At 35.4% G+C, this 23,041-nt stretch overlaps 1 protein-coding gene across 4 annotated transcripts in view; it reads right to left on the bottom strand.

Annotated features, from left to right (window-relative positions):
* Window positions 1–19,181: 19,181 nt before the first annotated feature.
* Window positions 19,182–23,041, bottom strand: part of LOC149550162 (F-box family protein) — a 103,384-nt gene continuing 99,524 nt past the window's right edge. For all 4 annotated transcript variants that reach the window (XM_089793277.1, XM_089793280.1, XM_089793278.1 and 1 more), the window contains one exon: window positions 19,182–19,534. In XM_089793277.1, the coding sequence (XP_089649403.1) occupies window positions 19,406–19,534 (129 nt within the window). In that variant the 3' untranslated portion in view covers window positions 19,182–19,405. The remainder of the gene's footprint in view (window positions 19,535–23,041) is intronic.

Below are 23,041 nucleotides of genomic sequence, written 5' to 3'. Positions count from 1 at the left end.
GTTGTGCAAGTGGATACTAAGATTCAATGGGAATTTGCAATGAAAGATGAAATGGACTATTTGCTGAAAGATAAGACATGGGATTCATGCAAGTTGCCTGCCAGTAAAAGAGATTTACATAATAAGTGGGTTTATAGGTTAAAAGAAGAGGAAGGAGGTAAGAAAATATTTAAAGCCAGGTTAGTTGTAAAAGGATTTGCACAGAAAAAGGGTATTGATTTTGATGAAATATTTTCTCCTATTGTTAAAATGACTTCTATATGTACTGTATTAAGTATTGTGGCTACTGAAGATTTGCATTTAGAGTAGCTTGATGTTAAAACAGCCTTCCTTCATAGTGATTTGAATGAAGAGATATATATGGCTTAGCCATAGGGTTTTGAGGTCAAAGGTAAGGAGAACTTAGTTTGCAAATTGAAGAAAAGTTTATATGGCTTGAAGCAAGCACCTCGACAATGGTATCTGAAATTTGACAATTTTATGCATGAGCATGGATACAATAGGTGTCATTCAAATCATTGTGTTTATTTTAAGAGGTTGGATGATGACAGCTACATTATTTTATGTTTATATGTTGATGATATGCTTGTAGTTGGGTCTAACATGAATCATATTAAGGGGTTGAAACGCCAGTTAGCACATGCATTTGCTATGAAGAATTTGGGGGCAGCAAAACAAATTCTTGGTATAAAGATTTGCAGAGATAGGAAGAACAGAAAATTGACAATATCTTAAGTTAATTATATTGAGAAGGTGTTGCAACGTTTCTCTATGGAGAATGCTAAAGCTGTCGGCACACCTTTACCTGTTCATTTGAAGTTGACTAAAGAGATGTGTCCCAAGACACAAGAAGAGGAGGATAAGATGTCCAAGGTACCCTATGCTTCAGCTATAGGAAGCCTAATGTATGCTATGGTATGAACCAGGCCAGATATTGCACATGTAGTGGGAGTTGTTAGCAGGTATATGAGTCATCCAAGAATTGAACATTGGAATGCAGTTAAATGGATTCTCAGATATCTGAGAGGAACATCCAATAAGTGTTTACACTTTAGGGGCTCTACTATCAATTTACAAGGCTATGTTGACTCAAATTTGGTAGGGGATATTGATACCAGGCGGAGTACTATAGGTTATGTCTTTACTATTGGTGGGGCAGCCATGAGCTAGCTTTCTAGGTTACAGAAGGTTAATGTTTTATCCACTACAGAGGTAAAGTATGTAGCTGCTACAAAGGTAGCCAAGGAGATGATATGGCTTCAGTTCTTCTTGAAAGAATTGGAACATCCTCAGAATGATAATTATTTGTTTACAAATAGTCAAAGTGTCATTCATCTTGCAAAGAATTCAACTCTGCATTCAAAGACCAAACATATACAATTGTGATACCATTTCATTCGGTCAGTTTTGGAGGATGGACAATTAAAGATGGACAAGATACATATAGATGACAATCCAACGAATATGTTTACCAAGGTAGTGACAAGGGAGAAGTTGAATTTCTCTTCAGTTTTGGTTGGTCTTCTAGACTGAACATGCATAAATGAACAACATAGTCCATGGTGGTTTGATCCAATGGGAGCCTCATGGAGTAGCGGCATAGCTACAAGATTAGTCTCCAAGTGGGAGATTGTTATTTAGTGTCGAGCCTAATCAATCCCCAAGTGGAAGATTGTTAGTTTGTGGTGACTGATCAGGAAAGTACTATACATACTTCATAAATCTTTGGGCCCTATTTTGTTGGAATTTTGGGCCAACATGTAATTATTAATTATAACCCTAAAGCGGTAAAAATACTTATATAAAAGGGCTTAGGGTTAGGGATTGTTTCATAATGTGATGCAAAAATTGGTTCTTGCAACGGTATTGAGCTATAAGGGATTACAGATTGTAATCAAGTTGTAATCACTAGATTGTAAAAATATCAAACTTGAACCACTTTAAATCTTGGTGTCTTTTGTTCGTTTCTATGTGATCTATTATTTTCTGATATTATTTATATTTGCATGTAATTGTTATTTCTATCTATAGTTTAATCCTAACAATATAAACCAATCACTATGTACTAATGAACACAAGAATTTTAATTAGTTAATACACCTATATGCTACAGATGATTTGGTGGGGCTACACAACAACAACAAAATCTTGAAACTACTTAATCTTCCAATTGCACTTTGTATTGTGATAAAGACACATTAAATCCAAAGACTAATGATTAGAATGGTTCACCTTGAAATTAAGATGACCCAAAAAGTATACTTGTAACATCCATATCCTAGGGAATCATAAGCAAATATCGCTATCCATGGCATGGTTGATCACCATACATAAATCTCATGAACTAACACTCTAACACAACAACAATTGGTATAGGTAAAATAGAAGCCAAAAGTTGACTTTTACGACAATATCAAGAGTTAAACCAATAATGACCTTTGTATATAATCATCATTCTCCTTTGAATAATAATACTTACACAACAATCACAATTATGCACACAATAAACAATATATATCCAACTTATAACTACTTACAAATATTTACCTTTGTTGCTATTGAAGAACAATTATTTTGTATTCCTTTGATACAAACATTATTGTTTGAAAATGAGAACTAATTAAACAATTTCTAATAATAAGCAAATAATGCTAATGAGGATTAACATTTTCACATTCCTCAACGTATATGCTTCTTTCATTTACAAATCTTTCAGATATTTTACTCGTGTAGTAGAAAAAAATACATGATAAAGTATGTAAAACTAGCATACCTATATTTGAAGAAAAATATGTATTAGACATTGAGAGATATTACTTGAGGTGTGTATTTTCTTAAACATAAAAACTAGTAAAGTTAAATAAACAATGTTATAATTTAGATGATATGGTTTTGATCACATAGCTAAGATATCCTTGCAAACTTTAAATACAATTCACAATTAGGTGCATGACTTGAAATGTCCATTGAAGAAAGAAAAAAAAACATAATTGAATTGAAAAGTACTAAGTTGTAAAATAAAATCTTCAATCTAATTTGAAGAAAATTGATTTAAAAAACTTATTTGTTTTAAATATGATTTATTTATTTTGTTAATTAGATATGCTAGTTATACTTTATCGATAATAAAAATATATCTATTATAAATTAAAACATTAATTTTAATAGAAAGTAATATTTCGCAATAGTGTTAGATATTTCTCAAAGAATGGAACTGAGATTTGTGTCTCCTTTATTTCCTTTCACAATTGAGCTAGTTCAATGCCCAATAGGGTTTCTATCACAACAAAGGTCAAACAGTGATCAAGAGAAGGATTTTGTAGGTTAAAACTTGGAAGTGAGGATATAATAACCTAAGGTGTTGTTGGGACTCCAAATTGCGGTCCTATTTTGAGTACCTTTCTAAGCTTTCGTGTCATTTTGAGCCCTTATAAGTGCATTAAATGCATGTGTACCTGGTTATCCTTTTGAGGCCTAAGAGGTGTTTTATGTTTCTGACACCTTGCATTTAGTATATCCATGTGTCCCATGAAAATAAGTTGTCATTCTAAGTCATTCTATGGAGTTCCATTTTGAGCAATGTTCAGTTCTGCATTTTGCCCAAGTGTCAAACAATGACAGGAAGCTTAGTTTGCATTTCAATATCTTGCATCTGGTTATGTTTCATGACTCTGCACTTTGGAAATGTTTAGTGTGTATATCAGAGAACCTATATTTCATTTTTCAAGTCATTTTAATATGTGTTGAATAGGTTTTGAATCCCTCAAAGTTGGTTATTTGTTGTTGTCATATTGATGTAAATTGTTTAGAATGTTGGGTTGCCCTGTTTGACCAGTTGCAACTTTGACCTAGTTGACTAAAATGAGGAAATTCCTTTTGCATTGCATTCTAGAGGTCAGAGATTTGTTATGTTTCAGATTTGAGCTTATGACGAATCTATTTGATCAATTTTCGAACACGATTCCATATGCAATATGTGAAGTTTTAATGGTCTCATGAAGTGTAGATTGATTGGTATCCCTGTTCGAGATGTCATAACTCTGAATCTATGATTGCCTAAACCAAATAGATTGTACCACTATATTTTTTTATGAAAATTTTTTAAGTGTGTCAATTTGCAAATCTTGACGAATCCGTCTACACACTTTCTCAAGTCCATTCTATTTGCAAAAACCATGTTTTTGCTAGTGTTCTCAGTTCTGCAAATCCAAGTACCCCACTTTGACTGTTCGCCAAATGCGCCCTATTATACGTCACGAGCCCTAATCACAGAATTATGCTCTCTTCATAACAGTGAACTAATGTCGCAATTTTCAAGCCCTTAAGTGTCTATTTGACCTATTTTTGAAGCCAAAACTGAATGATATTTATTATTTTCTGACATGTTTGCTTGTAAGAAGTTTCACGAAGGAAACTTTGACGGTCAATGTCTTTTGACCCAAGTGTCATCATGACATGAGATCTGACAGGGTAAGAAAATGTGGAACACACAATCAGTATGTCTATTTTCATATCTCAGTCAGGTGTTTCAATCAGTTTTTAAGGCTAGCTAGTGGACCCTTTGGCATGAAATTGACAAGTTGCAAAAAGTGGTAGAATGAGTGTTAAATGATTGAATTAGATTTTAATCAATATAGCAGGCTCAGTGGATTAATTGGAAGGGTCGGGCATTTTAGTTTGAAAAAAAAAATTAGCCGAACCCACTTTGGGGCCCGATTAGCTGCATCTGATTGATAAGAATTAAGGAAACCCATGGATTAAGTTCAAAAAAGGCATCATATGTCTTTTGACATGAACTTTGATCATAAGGGAATCTTCACTATTATTTTCTTTTTCAGACTTGTGTATAAGGAATACGATGACACTTTTGGAAGTAAGCACATGACAAGTCTCATTTCGTTTATATTTTTTTACCTCAACTGACTTATTGATCATGTACATTTTACTTACCATATTTTTTGAGGTTCTTACCATGTCTATAGAGAATATTGCAAAATTTGAAGGCTTCAAGGTTTGAGTTGTAATTCAGAAAATGGCTCAATTTGGAGGTTGTATATTAAAATGAACATTAAAGGAAGATGAGTGCTTGTGTTTGGGATGTTCCAACTTTCTCTACAAATCATATTATTGTCATAATCACCTTGCAAAGATCAAGCTCCATAGAAATTCTCATATGATAGCAATATGTCTTGTATTCGATTAGGGGTCATCTTTTGAGGTTCGGGTCTCATTTGACACTATCAATACACATCAACATCTATTTGGGATTTTTAGACCATTCAACTTCCTCGTAGAAAGAGAATTTGGATGGCTTGATTTAAGTGCAGCTATGAAACCTTATCTTTGCCATTATTTTTCTATGTTTTTGCACCCATGATTAGTGAGATTGAGTAGGGAATCATATACTTTTTCAGACATTGATGCTAATGTGGAGTGTGAGCAAGGATCGATTTTTAAAGTATGCTCGTTGCAAACCAAAGGAAGAATTGCATACTGTGTGCCAGTTAAAAAGGTTTTCCCTCAGTCGATTATGCACATACATGCACAATGTGTAGATTATTGCAGAAGGTTTCGATGAATCAGGTTGCGGTTTTTGCTTCAGATTGTGATTAGAGATTAAAAACAATGAAACGCCACCCTTTGTTGTCTTATTTGTATTAGAGATTTGTTCTGGTTGAAAAGCAGTGGTCAGTCTTTTGGTTCAGGCAGTTGAAGCACCTATAGCAGGGGCACGTCAACTATAACAAAGAGCACGTGGCAGAGTTCCACGACGAAGGCATGAGTAGGACCAACCAACGGAAGCGAAAGTTGGAGGCGTCGACGTTGCAATTGAAGCAGGGGCAGTTGATCTTATTTCTGAAGTTACGAAGAAACATTCTTCAGCCCGTCTAGATGTTGTGCCATGTCATTGGACATGTGCTAAGTCGTTAGACGATGGAATAAGATATTGTCAGCTTCGGCACTTCATAAAATTCTGTTCATATAATGATGCCCAAATTAATAGTGGCAACAGTTGCTTGGAGTCCTTGTAGGGAAGAGGAGCGAAACAGAACTCCATGGCATAGGCACGACAGAGAATAAAAGAGCATGGTTTACACACGGTAGTGGAAAGTTGAATATCCATCAAACTCTCTTATGCCTAAATCAGAGGAGCTCGGATGCATTTTATGATGGAGTAAATCGATGGCGGGCGGAGGGGTAAAAGCCACCAAAGGAGAAATATCCCACACTAGGACACGGGTGTGATTTTAGTTGTTTACAAGTCAAATGACTCAATAGCTTAAATGTCTTAAAGGCGCAAGCCTTTTGAAGATACAAGGCGTGCGTGAGGAACCCGCTGTGGACGACGGCCAACTAGCAAATACTAACATAATTTTGACAGGGAGTATAGTCCAAATTGGAGGAAATGATGACATCATGGTGGACAGGTGGCTCTCAATCGCAGCATCATGGTGAAAATTACACAGTTAGAGGCTAACCGCGCAACAGAGTGATGCGGTTAGCTAATCGCCAGGCATGCTTTCAAAGCACAAAATGTTAAGTCAGAAAAAGTGATGCGACCATGCGAAATGGTCTATTTCACATTGTCGTCAGAGTTAACTACTGTTAGCAGAGATGAGTTTTGATTAAGTAAAAACAAGTTTTGAAAGGACCCGAAACCTTATACAATGGGACAAGAAAGATATAACAATGAAAATCTTAGACAAATGTGGAGAACCACCCGACAAACTGAGAGACACGCTAATATTCCCAATAAGAGGGCAAACAACCCAAGTCACAAATAGACCATCAAGATTTACATTTTGGTCCTTTCTTTTGAGAGCATTAGGCCATATCAAACAAGGGATTGGAAAGCTTTCCTTTTTTCCTTTTAACTGCACTCCTACCATCCTCCACCTTCCTTGCCACTTTCTGCCAATCCCTGCTAACCCCCAGAAACCACCCAGCCGAAGAGCTAAAAGCAGTGTTCTAGACAACATTAGAAGGGACAACAACAAAATTCTGACTCAAAGCAGGCAAAGAGTCAAGAACCACAGAGTCAACAGGAGACGAAACATCAAATACACTTTGAGACAAAATCGTAGAGGGGACACCGAGTACAGCATCCAAGATATCAACGGAATCCTCATCCAAAGTGAGATCATTATGTGAAAGACTATTCCGCCCTTCCACAACCAAGGTAGCTTTCTAAACTGTATAATGATCCTCTGAAACCCCAACTACCAAGAAGGTGATTTCTTCGATCTGGCCTTATCAAAAGGGCAATGAGCAGTAAGATGACCAGTATTATGACACTTCCTACATCTAAAGGGAATACCTTCATAATCGAGAAGTTGGATCCATGAACCACTTGGAAAAGACAACTTAATCATAGCAAGGAGCCCTTTAGAGATATCCATCTCCACAAGGATATGAACATACATTGTCTTGAAGACATTGGATGAAATCGAATCAACCATTAAGAAATCCCCAAGGCCATCACCCACAGCCTCCAAGACTGGGTTGTGCCATAGATAAAGGGGAAGATTCGGCAATCGAACCCAAAGAGGAATCAAAGATGAGTTGCAACCTTGCGAAACAAGATTAATCGCCAGGTCATCGGAGTTAAAGCGAGGTTAGGGGCGAAGCTTCTGATGGTGCAAAAATGCGACATGTGGCAGGGTGCTCTAGGGCAATGATTATGTGGCAAGTCCAGCCAATAGGAGGCCGCCATGTGGTGCCTGATTGGTAGTCAACGAGAGGTTGACCCAAAATTGAAAAGGGGTAAAAAGGTTAAAAGAGTAAAAATTCATTTATATTCTCTTCATTCGAAAATTTTAACAAGCCTGAGATAGAAAAATTTAAATATTTTCTAAGATTTTCTATAGCTTAGGCTATAGAAATTTTTTCATTTTTCATTTTTATACTTTGTTCATCAATGGGGCCTGAATTTTCAAACAAGCACCAGAGGGGGGATTTCTATCGAAAATATGCAATGCAATATACCATCAGAACTGGGAGAAGATGAGCTATCCAACTATGGGATCAAAACATGCCAGGTATTCTCCAATACAGGCTATAAGCAAATTTGTGAAATGGGGGGCGTTCTCAGCTGAATGGGCAAAATTCATTATTGAACATGAAAATCAATTGGAAGGTAGATATGGAAGTTTGTTAGCTCCAAGATTTGGAGAAAAATGATTTTGAAAGGTTTATTTTGCCTCTAGAGGTCATTTGACGAGTGTTTTTGCCTTTGTCTTAAAATCATATTTGACATCTTTTCAGTTAGATGTTTCTTTCATTCTGAAGATATTTTCATACATTCAAACAACAGTAAAGAAAGGATCTGATTTTTAGTTACAGTGAGAGTAGAAAGATGTTCTTCATTAATAGATGGAGGTTTTCCAAGTGGACAAATGACAACATTTGATCTGATATGGGATTTCCTTCATGTCTTCTTAATCTCCTCTCTTCTCTTTCTCTAGGGTTGTTGATGGTTAGTTGTTTCAAGACTATTGAACAAAGCTCTCGTTGTGATCCCACCATTCATGCTCAGCGTTTCTCTGATGTATTGAACAGCAAGTAATGAACACAGATAGTTATGGTCTGTGAGGCAGTTTTATGATTCAATTTCATGCATCTTATTGTATTTGTTTCAAGGAAATGAAGAAAATCAAGCAGCAAGTTTAATCTCCATTGGTATTTCTTGTCTCTTATTCATGTTTGTGATCTTTTGGGTTTTGTGAACAAAGAGCATAAAACTCAGTTGCATCATGTTTTAGGTTGTATGTTGTGGTTTGTTTTGCATATGATTCAAGGAGTCATGTAAATGCTTGATTTACCATAATAGGGTTGTAGATTTCATGAAGGGATAGGTTGAGTATGAGATTCAGAAAGATGTAGATGTCTGATTCACAAGGTGAATGGATAGATCAAAAAATCATGATACATGAGATGTCACAATGACTTTCAAGGATGTATGTCAGTGATTTGTGGGATTTCCCAATAGATAAGGCACTGATCAACCACGGGATCAAAGAGTTATGTTGTTCATATCATGGTTTTGCTAAAATCAGTCTTTATAGTCAAAATATTTTGCTCTTTCTGTTGAAGAGTTGAAAAGGGTTGCCCTCACTTAGCTCATCTAGTTCATATGTCATGATTCTAGCTATTTCATGTCTATGTTGTTTGCATAAGTGTTAGAAGATTAAGAGTATTATCCGCTTTGTTAGATTCAAGTGAATTTGAGATACACCCACCTAGGTTTTGCAGAACTTGAAGTAGAAGAATGGTCTCACCCACCTAGGTTTTGTAGAACTTGAAGTAGAAGAAGGGTCTCACCTTATAGTTGGCCCCGGTATCTGAATGGGTATGTTGTAGATGGAAAGTAGCTGCACCTAGAAGTATTTTTTTCTCATTGGGGATTTTGAAACATGACGTTTTAAAACACCAACAGGTGGTGCATACAAGGAGCAAGTGATATAAAAAGAAACTTTTGAGAGGATTTAAGGGCATACTTTGTAAATGTAGGGACAAACAAAGTTTGCATAGGTAGTGTAGTTGGCTTGGGCCATGGTTTTCTCTCTCATGTTTGACTCTGATGCCCAAGGTTACCTAATGCACATGGATAGTGGGCTATTCCAGGCATCCTTAGAAGACTGCGCTTTCCTCAACTTGCCCATTCAAGAACCCCAACTTAGCAATATGTAAAACCAAGGTAAGGCAAGTTGGGCACTGGGTTGAGTCGTGGGGATACATCTGAGTTGACAAAAACAAGTGGGCATAAAACAAACCCCTAGTTCTCACAATCAAATAATTTTATGAGTTTTATAGTTTGGATCTTGTCATTGTAGGAATTGTGGTACAAAGAGCTACTATCATAGCTTCTAACCATCTTAAGTTCCAGTTGGGTATTTTTCTCACATTTCATGTTCTAAAACTCAATCTATATAGCTTTTCTTATCTTCAGATTCATTTCCTCATACAAATATTTGATTATAGAGTTTTAGTCCTTGAAGAGTTTTTTACTAGTATCATTGCAATAAAATTAAGATGGTTTACTTCGTTGGTGAGGATTTGATTGATAGATTCTTGGTAATCTTCAACAAATTATTACTAAAGAGTTTAAAGTAGTGACCAATCTTAGGAGTTTTGTGTTGTTATTTAGGATGGTACTAAAGTCATTATTGTTGAAAAAAAACTCACTTTGCTCCATAAGTGAGTGTCTATCAACATAATGATAAACAAATATAAATTTATATCAATTGTTTGTGTAGGATTTCTAAATGACAATGCAACTATTTATTTATTTTACTTTATAAGTAATTGTATTTTTTACATTTTACAATACCTTGTTTAACTTTCTATTATTTTAGCTTTATATAAAATTGAATATGTTCAAGTTTCAAATTATGTATCTTATTAATAGATAGATAAATAGATAGCTATGATATATAGATATATCGATCTTTAAACTTATACAAAACTAAAAATAGCCTATGGGACATCCATCCTTGTTATATTTCATGATAAACTAATCTTGTCATATTTTCATATAACATTTATAATATTAACCCATAATAAAGTGATTAATTAATACCTATATATATATATATATATATATATATATATATATATATATATAGAGAGAGAGAGAGAGAGAGAGAGAGAGAGAGAGAGAGAGAGAGAGAGAGAGAGAGCATTCATAGTTAAATATATTATTACATTATATTTTTTATTTATGATAATTATAGCTCATTTGTAAGTGATTTTTTGAGTTGATTATATATGTGCACAGACTTAGAAGATACCTTGTCTCAAAAACATTTTGGCATACAAACATCCCAGACTTGTGTACCCATACATGTTCCCCATTTTAATTTGTCAACTAGGAGAATTTTTTTATTATCATATCAAGATATGTACAAATTAGAGAATTGGCAGCGATATGAGGGACTGATAAAGTTATGCTAACAATGGTTGGAAAAATTGTGATCCATATAAAGTAACCTAAAAATAGGAACATTGTTTCTTTTAAAAGTGTTACAATTGACCATATAAAAATATTTCCTACCATATTAAAGTTTATGGGTGACTGACCAAGCATAGGTCAAAAAGAACATAATGTACAATTGTTACAATAGAAAATATTAGAACCAAAAGGGCCACAAAGAAAAAAAATAAAAGCAAGGAAAAATAGACTAGTGGGATTAAACTTACCACAATAACTCCAAAACAAATCAAAATAGCTTTACAAGAGCAAGATCCCTCGAAGTAAAGTGAGATGATAATGACCAACGTTGAGTAATCATGAAGGTTATTCACTACTCATTTTTAAAAAACCTAACATGTAAGGGCAACGAACTGTTGGTGGCAGAAAAGAAATTAGTAACTTTTTTGTGAATATTTATAAGCTATGCTCTACAAAGTTTTAGGCAAAGCGATAGTGGGGGATATTAGGGGACATTGGGATGCATTTTGATACAGATGCAGTTTAGGGCCAACCTCTAGGGAATGACTTTTTTAAAAAGATAAGGCAGGTGGGTGGGTGGATGGAAAAGGAAAGTCTAGTGTCCATGGAAGGATGGAGTTGCAGCATGGTGGCCTAGGTACTTGGAATTTCACCTGTAAAATGGCAATGGAGCATACCTACTTAAAAGAAAATATCGTCATGCCTAAGTTATGATGGCACAATCCATGGAAGTACTTTAAGCATTTCTAGCAATGAAGCAGGATAAAAGAACTGGGTGGGTGACTGGGTCTTTGGGTGAAAATAGGGTGGTTAGAACAATAACCGCAAGATGTGCACAAAATAATGACCCTATTATTAGATTTTGAATGTTACGGGTGGGTGAGGCGTGCATGTGTGCATTTGTGCACACGCACGCGAGAGAGAGAGAGAGAAAGAGAGAGAGAGAGAGAGAGAGAGAGAGAGAGAGGGATAAACCATCCACCATAAACATTTTACAAGCTCAATATATAGAAAATTAACAAAATTGAAATGCTTTCATTGTCAAAATATGACATACATATAGCAAAAATGTGCGAAGACTCCAAGTTTCATGCATGAGAAGACATAATAATATTGAATTTTAAATAGAAGACATAATATAAGTCTATAACTAAACTACTAAACAATAGACATAGAAGTCCAACTCCATAATCAATTGTCCATAATAATCATGTCAAGACATAAAGAAATATATGGTTGTCCATAAACAACATATGGCACATCTGAAAAACTAAATATAAATCTAGGTCACTAATAGGATGAGACTTTTCCTCATCCAATGGAACTCTAAGTGATCCAAGATATGTGTCATACTCCTCAACCTACATAGCATCTTCAGGATTGACATCCCAATGTAAGGCTAAATCATACAAGACTTAGTAGTTTGTTAATCTTGTAACAATAATGCACTATGAACAACCACTAATTCTCCAATCATTTAGAGGTAAGGTTTTTCCTCTTGACATATTAGATGAAGCTATATGTGGATAAGTCCTCTCTGCAACGAAGGAGCTAGGAACTGGAAGAAAATGAACCATTCAAATCGAGTGCATCCATGTCATTCCACATCATTCTCCAATATAATCATTTTGAATTAATGTAGATTTATTGGTCCTTGCCTCTAGTTTGTTAAAGGTTGGACAACAAAGATTGAACTAGTTGTGAAATTTAGCAGCATCATCTTCATTGTACATTTTTTGCTTAAAGAATCTATCATTCAAGTGAGTTAAATAAATGATAGAAATGATCAGCCTCCAAACGGTACAAATGAGGGACCAACAACATAACTATCTGGGTACATTTGTTTAAAATATGATGAATGTGACACATGTCATGATATAGCACATGCAAAAGAAAAGTTAGCACTAGATAATTCAACCACCTCATTCACATGCAAATTAAACAAATCAGAAACATTGGTTTCTCTATTAGTCTTCTTTGTCCTCCTTTTAGCAAAAGTGGCATCAAGTATAGCACTTTCCTCCCTACGAGAAGGATCAGTTGAAGGAAAACTAGCTTGCATATTCTCTATTGAAGTTCTTAAGCTTTAATGCCTTCCTCTCCATATGCAATTTGGTTCCTTCAAGTTTTTGTGTTTGTATTATTTTCTAACAACCTTTCACCCCGTGACCACCTATCCATAAAAGTTGGCAATAGAATCTAATGTAGTTGCAAAATTAATATTTGTGGCATCTCTACGTAAGTCTTGTAGAAAATTGTAGGAGGGGCATCTTTGGGTTGAATGGGCCTTTTGCAAACTCTTTGAGAGCTTTGGAAGGGCACTCATATGGGTTAGAGGTTGTTGCCCCTAAAATACCCATTTTACATGAAGACGCCCCATGATTGTCCTAGTACTAGGTGTTTCCTTTCAAATATTTGAGTTTAATCCATGACAACACCCATAATATCACTACTCCCCCTCTCACTAGTGCTCATGATTTTCAAATGTCAAATAATGTTGCAAGCTCAAAAATAAAAATAATAAACTCACAGTGCCCTCCCGATGTGTTGCAAAACAAATAGAAAATGAAAAAAAGCCATAAATAAAGGGTAAATGAAAAAAGATACCTAAAGTGATGAAGATTTGATGCTATAACACCCTCTTGCAACTGCAAAAACCTTCTCACTAATTGTTGTTCTTCACTCCTTGGAAAATGGTAAAATGGGAAAATATATATATATATATATATATATATATATATATATATATATCACTTGTGATCTCTTCTTAAATACAGTTTTTAATATTTGATGACCCTGTTTTGATCATGTGGGGCCAACCAAATGGAATCTATCTCGACGACATTCAATGAACAACTAGGCCATCCTTTGTATGGATTTCCATGCCACCGTCTTGTCTTGCCTAACCATTTTGAGGATGGTACCCTTTTTTTGCACATTCAAAAATGGCATTAGGGCTAGGAAAATGCCATCCCCATATCATACCGGGGATGGCAACATGCCTAAAAAGCCAAGGGATGTGTCCTAATGGAGCATAGGCTATAAGTGATGAGTGCAAATGAGCACAAAGCATAGAATATTTTTACAACCAATCTTATAAGAATACAGTCGTTCAGTACAATGTTATTGCAAGGATGGAAGTACCTATTAGAATATTTAAGACAAAGCTACCGATCATTTCAAGACATGCATGTCAAACATGGATAAATGCCTCTGAGATCTTGTGTGAGATACTATTTCAATCTTGAACACTGGATTCATGGTCACCAGACGATGTTGGACTCTTACACAGTAGATAAAAGTTAGTTAAAGTGCCATGTCCCCATTTTGGAGGCAATTTGATTTAATTAATTTAATTAATTAGGTTGTCCAAAATAATGAATATTTTAGGAGGATGACTAATTAATTATTTTAATTAAATAAATAAGTGGTATTAAGTTAATTATTTATAAAGTTATCAAATAAATAAATATTAAAAGGTAACTTTATATTTAATTAATTTAATAAAGTGACTTGAATTATAAAATATTTTATAAAGTCGCTTTATAAAAAAAATCAAGAGTTCCCCTTTTGAGTACATACATGGACTTTGTGAAAAGAAAAAAAGAGGTAATATTAAAACTCATGTATTATCCCACATTGGCAAGACGGAAGCGTGGAGCGAGTGCGGAAGGGATTAAAAGAAAGAGGATAGCTCTCATTTGTTCATGCTTGGAAATATCAAAGAAATTGAAGAATTTTCTGGAAATTATGTCTCAATAGTTTGAAGGACGAAATCCCTTCAAGCTAAAAATCTTGACGCCATTGAAAGATATGGTCTTGAGATTCAACATAGTAGCAATCTGAAAAAGCAAGCCAAAAAAGCAAAACCAAAAAAGCAGGCCGAAAAAAGCAAAGCAAAAGGGGCAGCATTGAAGGAAATTATTACAGCCATCTACAACCAGGTTCTTTGTTAGTATTGCTTTTTAGGGTGTTATAAATTTTCAGTTGTAAGTGTGCATTATACCAGCATTATCATTTTGTAATCCATGTAAATGCCAAAGTCTTGGCCATATTTCATGAGCATTGTATTTTTCATTGCAATTAAGAAGATAATAGTTGTTGGTGTCATTTAAGCAATTTAATATCATTATTTATCAGCTAGTTAGTTTGCATACTAACTGTTTGTAAAAATGTCAGTTGGTTGTAGGTGTTCATTTCTCATGCTTAGATCATATATATGCACTGAATATTGTCAAAATTAGTAGCACACTCATGTTAGGTCATTGTGTAGTCCATTGTAGTCTTCTAGCACAAGATTCTCATTGATGCAAATTGAAGAAAAAGTCATTTGAAGCTAGCTGAAATACTATATCAGTCATATGTCTCTTGCATGTGAATTGTTTGATGAAATTCCTCGAGCTTTCATCAGCATTTTTGAGGGCAGATTTGAGGAGGACTGCAGAATTTGGATGGCAATATTACAGACGATAGCTATTATAAGGTTACTCCTTTGGACAGTGTACCAGGGGTAGAGTATAGGAGTTTGACCAGCCAGCACAATCATGTGTCTAGTCAGCTGAGAGTTAGTGAGCGAGACATTGCTATCGTTTGCGAGCATTTCAATGCTACTCGTCAGTTGTTAGCAGTTTATGGATGGAGTTCTCCTACTAGTAATGAGCAGGGAGGTAGTTATCTTTCCTTGACGGAGATCCACTCTTTGTGGGAGGCTATTCGAATTCTGAGACATAATTATATGCAGTTGGTAGCCGACAGAGATTATCTTATGAGTGGGGAAGTACAGCATACGAAGCATTATTGGCCAAGGAAGATGAGGTGGGTGAGCTTACTTAGCAGCTTGAGGTGACTTTTGAGATTCTTGAGAGTACACAGTTGGCTTTCGAGGAGTCACAGTTTCATTTGGCTAAGGTGACCATGGAGTTAGAGCGACTGCAGTCTTTACCAGATTCTGTACAGTCACAAGTTGTGGTGTCTGGTGATCCGAGGATGTCCATGGTCGAGATTGTCGAAGACAGTGGAGATGGGGATGCATCTATCCTTGATACTAACATTGGCATATTGAATTCGTTCTCACTAGAGTCAGGTTCAGTTGAGTTGGGTGTTGCAACAGATTGTTGTGGTATGCCTGACATGGTGGTGGCCTCTAGTACTGATGGCACAAAGACTAGAGATGTATCAAAGATCATGTGTGATGTTGGTGAGCCGGCAGTTGGCATGGTTCCTACTAGTGATACTACTCCCTTGGCGATGTCTTCGGAGGTAGTAGTTAGTTCCAGCTTGGTTAGTGATCGATTGCAGTTAGTTTCATCTGGGTTGCAGTCTGAGCCACTGACTAAGATTGGCGCATTCTATCGGCATTACACTGTGAGGTATGCTCATCAATTTACCTTTGATGACCATGTTGATGAGATGATGATACAGAGATATACTTTGATTCCTAGTGCTTGTCATCAGTTATGGGATGGTTTGACGCCACAGGATGAGAGTTGTGATGGGCATGACATGGCGATAGGTTCTGCAGTTGACAACTTGATAATACATGACTTAGAGCAAGAGTTTGGGAGTGATGCTTTAGCGATTGTTATTGATTCTACTCCTTTGGCTATGACATCTCCTGACTTAGCTGGTGATCAGTCACAGTGGGTTGTATCATTTGTTCATGGTGAGCTGTTGACTGAGGTTGGTTCTTTTTATCAGCATTATACTGCAGGGTATGTACATCAGTTAGCATTTGATCCTTGTGTTGAGGAGTTGATGGCAGGCAAATTTGGTTTGGGTTCCATTTCTTGCTGTTTATCTTGTGATGTCTTTTCACCATCAGCGGTGCATGGGAGTTATGGTTATGAGATAGTGGTCGATGATCTGCAAAGTTGTGTTGACTGGAGAAATTGTACAGTGTGTGGATTCTCCATACTTGGTACAGTTTCATTCGGGAGCGTTCAATATTGTTGCAGAGTTGGATTATACATTCCGTATAGGCCAGTGGGATGTGTTGATGGTATTTACTGTGTTGGCAGCTTGATTTGCCCACTTTACTTCTGATGTTCTAAGAGTTTGTGTCTCGTGGGTTTCTGACTGCGGCAGTTCTGATTTTGGAGTTTGGTTGAGCTGTAATTGTCAGTTTGATTATGGATTCCTCTTGGTTATATTGCAGAGGCTATTGCAGGAGCCTATGTTAATTAACAGTGTTATAGTTCATGACTCATTTGGGATCCAGGCGGATTGATTGGTTTATTGTTCAGCCATTGCTTGGAGACAAGCAATTTTAGGAAGGGCGGACTGTCATGTCCCCATTTTGGAGGCAATTTGATTTAATTAATTTAATTAATTAGGTTGTCCAAAATAATGAATATTTTATGAGGATGACTAATAAATAAGTGGTATTAAGTTAATTATTTATAAAGTTATCAAATAAATAAATATTAAAAGGTAACTTTATATTTAATTAATTTAATAAAGTGACTTGAATTATAAAATATTTTATAAAGTCACTTTATAAAAAAAATCAAGAGTTCCCCTTTTGAGTACATACGTGGACTTTGTAAAAGGAAAAAAAGAGGTAATATTAAAACTCATGTATTATCCCACATTGGCAAGACGGAAGCGTGGAGCAAGTGAGGAAGAGATTAAAAGAAATAGTATAGCTCTCATTTATTCATGCTTAGAAATATCAAAGAAATTGAAGAATTTTTTGAAGATTATGTCTCAATAGTTTGAAAGACGAAATCTCTTCAAACTGAAAATATTGACGGCATTGAAAAATATGGTCTTGAGATTCAACATAGTAACAATTCGAAAAAATAGACCGAAAAAGCAGTCCAAAAAAGCAAAACCAAAAAAGCAGGTCGAAAAAACAGTTCGAAAAAAGCAAAGCAAAAGAAGCAACATTGAAGGAAATTATTACAGCCATCTACAACCAGGTTCTTTGTTAGTATTGCTTTTTAGGGTGTTATAAGTTTTCAGCTATAAGTGTGCATTATACCAGCATTATCATTGTGTAATCCATATAAATGCCAAAGTCTTGGCCATATTTTATGAGCATTGTATTTTTCATTGCAATTAAGGAGATAATAGTTGCTGGTGTCATTTAAGCAATTTAATATCATTATTTATCAGCTAGTTAGTGTGCATACCAACTGTTTGTAAAAATGTCAGTTGGTTGTAAGTGTTCATTTCTCATGCTTAGATCATATATATGCATTGAATATTGTCAAAATTAGTAGCACACTCATGTTAGGTCATTGTGTAGTCCATTGTAGTCTTCTAACACAAAATTCTCATTGATGCAAATTGAAAAAAAAGTCATTTGAAGCTAGCTGAAATACTATATCAGTCATACGTCTCTTGCATGTGAATTGTTTGATGAAATTCTTCGAGCTTTCATCAGCATTTTTGAGGGCAGATTTGAGGAGGGTCATTACATAAAGGATGATGCCAATGATATCCATCACCAACTATTTTCCCTGGAAAGAGACTTGAGCTTTTGATATCTTTGTTAATGATGCCTCATGTTTGCTATAATGGTATAGAGAATTTGGAATGCCATTTCTTAAGATTTATGATTTGGAGATAGCAATGAAGGAAAGATAGTTGGATGGAGTTGGAAAGTGAGGTGGAAGTGCAAACAAAAACCCATCTGAATTTAACAGTGGAAGTTTGGTACATCTTTGCAGCATTACACTTCCTGACTTTAGAATGTTGAATGATAAATAATTATGTAAGAAAACTCTTAAAAATTCCAGCTTTTTCATGTTCTTTAAAAAAAATTGTATCCTACAAGAGTTCATCACTTAATATTTCACCTGTCATCTCATACCATTCCAGACACTCATCCCCACCCAAGAAACTTCATGTAAAATGAAAATATGATAAATTGACAACATGAGTTTGCCATAGTCTGATATGAATATACATAAATTAACATTAATGTTTCAATGTTTAACATAGATTAACACTAATATTTATCACTGTTTCAGATCGTACTCTGTGATTCATCATCCTGATGAAGTTCAGCTAGAGAAGAGAATTTCTAGAGCTAAAGAGATTAAGGTAGCACATAATTTACAATTCAGACACACAAGCATGTGTAAGCATGAATATATTTGTTGTTTTCTCATTTACTTAATAAGAAAGAAAATAAACAATTCAAAAATTAATAGCCGTTTTATTTATTGTTGTGATTATGTCCAAGCATTGATTATTAAAAGTAGACCACAATGGAAATCAAAGGTGATTCTTCTAATGCACGGCAATATAAACTTTGATTAACAAAAGCCAGTCTTAACTGTAATTATCAACCCAACATGTTTTGTACCATGCAACGCAAACAATTGAAACTCAATGCAGTTTCCATTTTCAATTTATCCGTATTAAAACTTATACATACAAACTAGCTTGGAACATACAAGTAGATTGTTCCAAGACAGCTACAGAATTTTCTGGTCGTATACTTTTTTAAGTTAGTTTTGGATATGCCCACAATTTGGATAATCTCTGATCTACAACCAGCACCCCTTCAGAATCACTGTCACTGCTTGAGGAAGAACTTGATTCCAAAGATTCGCTTAAAAGAAAGTGTAAAACCTGTAATCACAATGCAATTATCAGTTAAATTTATACTGAATGAAACTCCAACCATGGTACTGATCTCTAATTGTTCCGTAATGCATCTATAGGACAATCAAATGGATAGACAATTATAAAGCCTGCTTTTGAACAATTGCACAATGTCATTCCAAAGAAATAGTAAAATTTGTTAAAGATTAAATAGCGACATTGCTATCAAGATTCCAGTGTAGTTTTTGAGTCAAACTCATTGACCCATATTTCATGAGTAGTGGTTCACAAGAGCCCATCTCTCATGTGATTGAATGGAATTTATAGCACTCATTGCATCCAGGTGATGCTCACAGGGGTCAACCACCGGGACTTCTGACGAGGTCACCTATACTAATACTACTCCAGCTCAAGCACGCTTAACCACAGAATTTTCCTCAATGTTAGGCCGACTTTGTTTGAAAGAGATATGGGTTATTGTGAACCACTACTCATGAAATATGGGTCAATGAGTTTGACTTAAAAAACCACACAATTGAATACTGATAGCAATATCACTGAATTAAACTCATAGCAAAACAGCAATCCCAAACATTCAGAGTTGGTCCAACCCCATTTCAACTGTTTATGTACAAGTCATTCCATAATAACCATATATAAAAGCAAAGAAAATTCTGGGGAAATTTGACGGTTCTATAAATAATAAAACAAAAATTTTAAGGTGGACATATCTGTTGGATTATTTACTAATTGATAGCATAGATCTGATGTTTTAAATTCGATAGTAAGCATATACCACAATGCAATCATGGATAGAGTCTAAATACAGACCGTTCATGCATCCCAAACAAAGAAATAGAAAACCCAAAGGAAAATTATGCAACAGAAGTTGAATTCTTAAAAAAGAATATATAAGAAAAGGCAGGCGGAGACTCAATATCTCAAGAATGCTCTAATAAACTACCAAAAACATTAGGATCAACAGTGCATGCCATCAAAATGTATCTCAGACAGTTTAGTATGATTGTAGAGGGTGGATATTGCCAATGTCAGTGGGTGGCAGGAAGACGCAATACACTGCCAGAACAGCAGGTCTAACATCTCAATGGTCACAAAGGGTCTGCAGATTCGCCAGACAAGTGCGCAACATGTGGGCATCTTTGCAGAACGCACACATCCTGACCCAAATAGGCCATGTGGTCAAGAGTTCAAACAAGGGAAATGAAAAGGCGAATGGGGTGATGTGGAAGTTAAGGTGGAGCTTTGATTTATGGCTAAAGTAGAAGCATTATGTGATGAAGAATTACGTGAGGTGTAATTTGCAACTACTACATTATCCAAAGAAGATATCTCATCCACAAAAAACATAGCATTTTGCCGTTGAATATGAAAAGCACATAAAACCACATGAACAAAGAGATAGAAAAGAGAAAGCAAACGTCAACAAGGAAGAAAGCCCTTTTGAGTGAAAAAGCAATAGCTTGTATTAAACAAATGGGCATCAACCTAGATAACATAAGTGAGCACGAACTCACAGAAAGCACCAACTCACAAAGAGCACCAACCCTCCTCAAAGCACCGACTTCAGTTTTCACACCACCTCGATTGCAATGAAACTTACTAAAACTTTTCATAACACACTCAACACTTCAATCACCATACAAAAATTACAAACCTCCCGCTAAACCAATTCTTGAATTCTTATTTGCATAAGGTTGAAAGACAACCAGAATATATCCCACACCAAAAATGAAGCCAGTGATTAACAGTACAAAAATAATCTTGAGAAGCTTAATGTGCAGCATACATGATCGTCTCGATAAACTCTCCACAAGAAATGGCTACGGAATTTATAAATTATTTCATAATTTAAAAAAATTGGTGCTCTTTAATGCTGACATTACATAAGCCCTCATCAGGAATAAGTTGCTCCACTCACAGTCAACAGAACAATTTGAATTCATCACTTAAGAAGCACAAATAAATTAAGCTGCCAAGAATCAAAGTCTGAAACTCTCAGAATACACAAACACCTGCAACCGCCATACACCAAGAATAACACCATATCTCCTCACTAAACTACCAACTCAAGCAAATGATATTTATTTCACCAAACAATTGCACAAAAAAAATATAATTTCAACTAATCAAGAAGATAATAGAATAGCCAAAATGACAATATTCAACAATCCCCCCTTTTGTCATTAATAGAATCTCCATTGGAAATCAGACCTACTCTAAAAAAAATGTTGTCTCCCCCTCCCCCTCCCCCAGCTAAAACTAACCTGCATAACTGAAATGGGCCTGAGAGTAGACACCAATTTTAACTCTCTGAGTCAAAACAGCAATTCGAACATGAATTGAAGTCACTCTGCACTTCCTATGCCATAGCCAGCCTTCATCTACTTGGCTCAAACAAACACTTTTCGCTTTTGATATCATCAAGGAAAAATAGATTGTTAGCAGCCCTACTTGCATCAGCAATATATTTACCATCTTTACTGATTTCACAGCAATCTGAATTGAAAACTGAAATGTGTCCTTGATCATGCAATTGACTTGAACTTAATAGATTATGTTTCAAACCTTATACATATAAACATTCTCAACTTTGGTCCCATTATCATCCAAGATGAATGTATTTTTAGTTTTACCTGACTTTTGCAGATGCATTATCACCAAAACTTACCGTACCTACATCGGTCCTTTTGAGAGTGAGAAACTTGGTTTTGTCTCCAGTCATATGCCTAGAACAGCAACTGTCAATACACTATTTGCCTTTTTCATTTTGTGCATAACAAGGATTCTACTAATATAATGTGGTAGTCCTCAAAGGAGCAAAAGAATTCGTACTCATAAATCTGGAATCATTTCCTGCAAACTCTCCACAGTTAATTGCCTTTTGTCCAACTAATTGCAAGAGAAACAATAACCATAAAAAATTACTAAACATGTTCATAAGTGCTTGTCTTCATACAGCAGACCTTTTGAAAGCACCACTTCTGATTTTTATCGATGAACCCTTTCTGTTATCAACATTGGTCTTCTACTACTCTTTTTTTGTAAACTTAATACTTTGACCTTAAAAGACCAACTCCAATTTAATCAGTGGATGATCATCTTGAGCCAATGACCCTGTCCAAGGGCATGGAATTTTTCTGATTTATCTTCTCATGATTCAGATGTGTCAAATATTTATTTAGCTTTCAAAGTGAAACAATTTCAGCTTAAGTCTGTCACAATTACCTGCCTTGAGCTTAAGCTAATCTCTAGTTTCTTCTATTTTCTTTGCTTCTTCAAATTCAAACTGAACCTTCAAATCAACTATCATTTTTTCTACTTTTCGAAGAGCATGAGATTTCTTGGTTTTTGTATCATTTCCTTCTTGTAGCAGCAACTTCAAGTTCTGATTTTTCTTTCTAACTCTCTTGATTTCACTTCGAGCCCTTATTAGCTCCTCTTCTGAATCTACTTTTCCTCCTCCATCATCAATATGATCTTCATGTTCTTGATCTTCAGTGTAATTCTATGGCC

The sequence above is a fragment of the Cupressus sempervirens genome, chromosome 7, assembly GCF_028749045.1.
Source record: "Cupressus sempervirens isolate cs-2001-9-10 chromosome 7, ASM2874904v1, whole genome shotgun sequence".
NCBI lineage: Eukaryota > Viridiplantae > Streptophyta > Pinopsida > Cupressales > Cupressaceae > Cupressus > Cupressus sempervirens.
The sequence above is the reverse complement of the archived record's forward strand: the minus strand, read 5'-3'. Positions and strand labels throughout refer to the sequence as shown.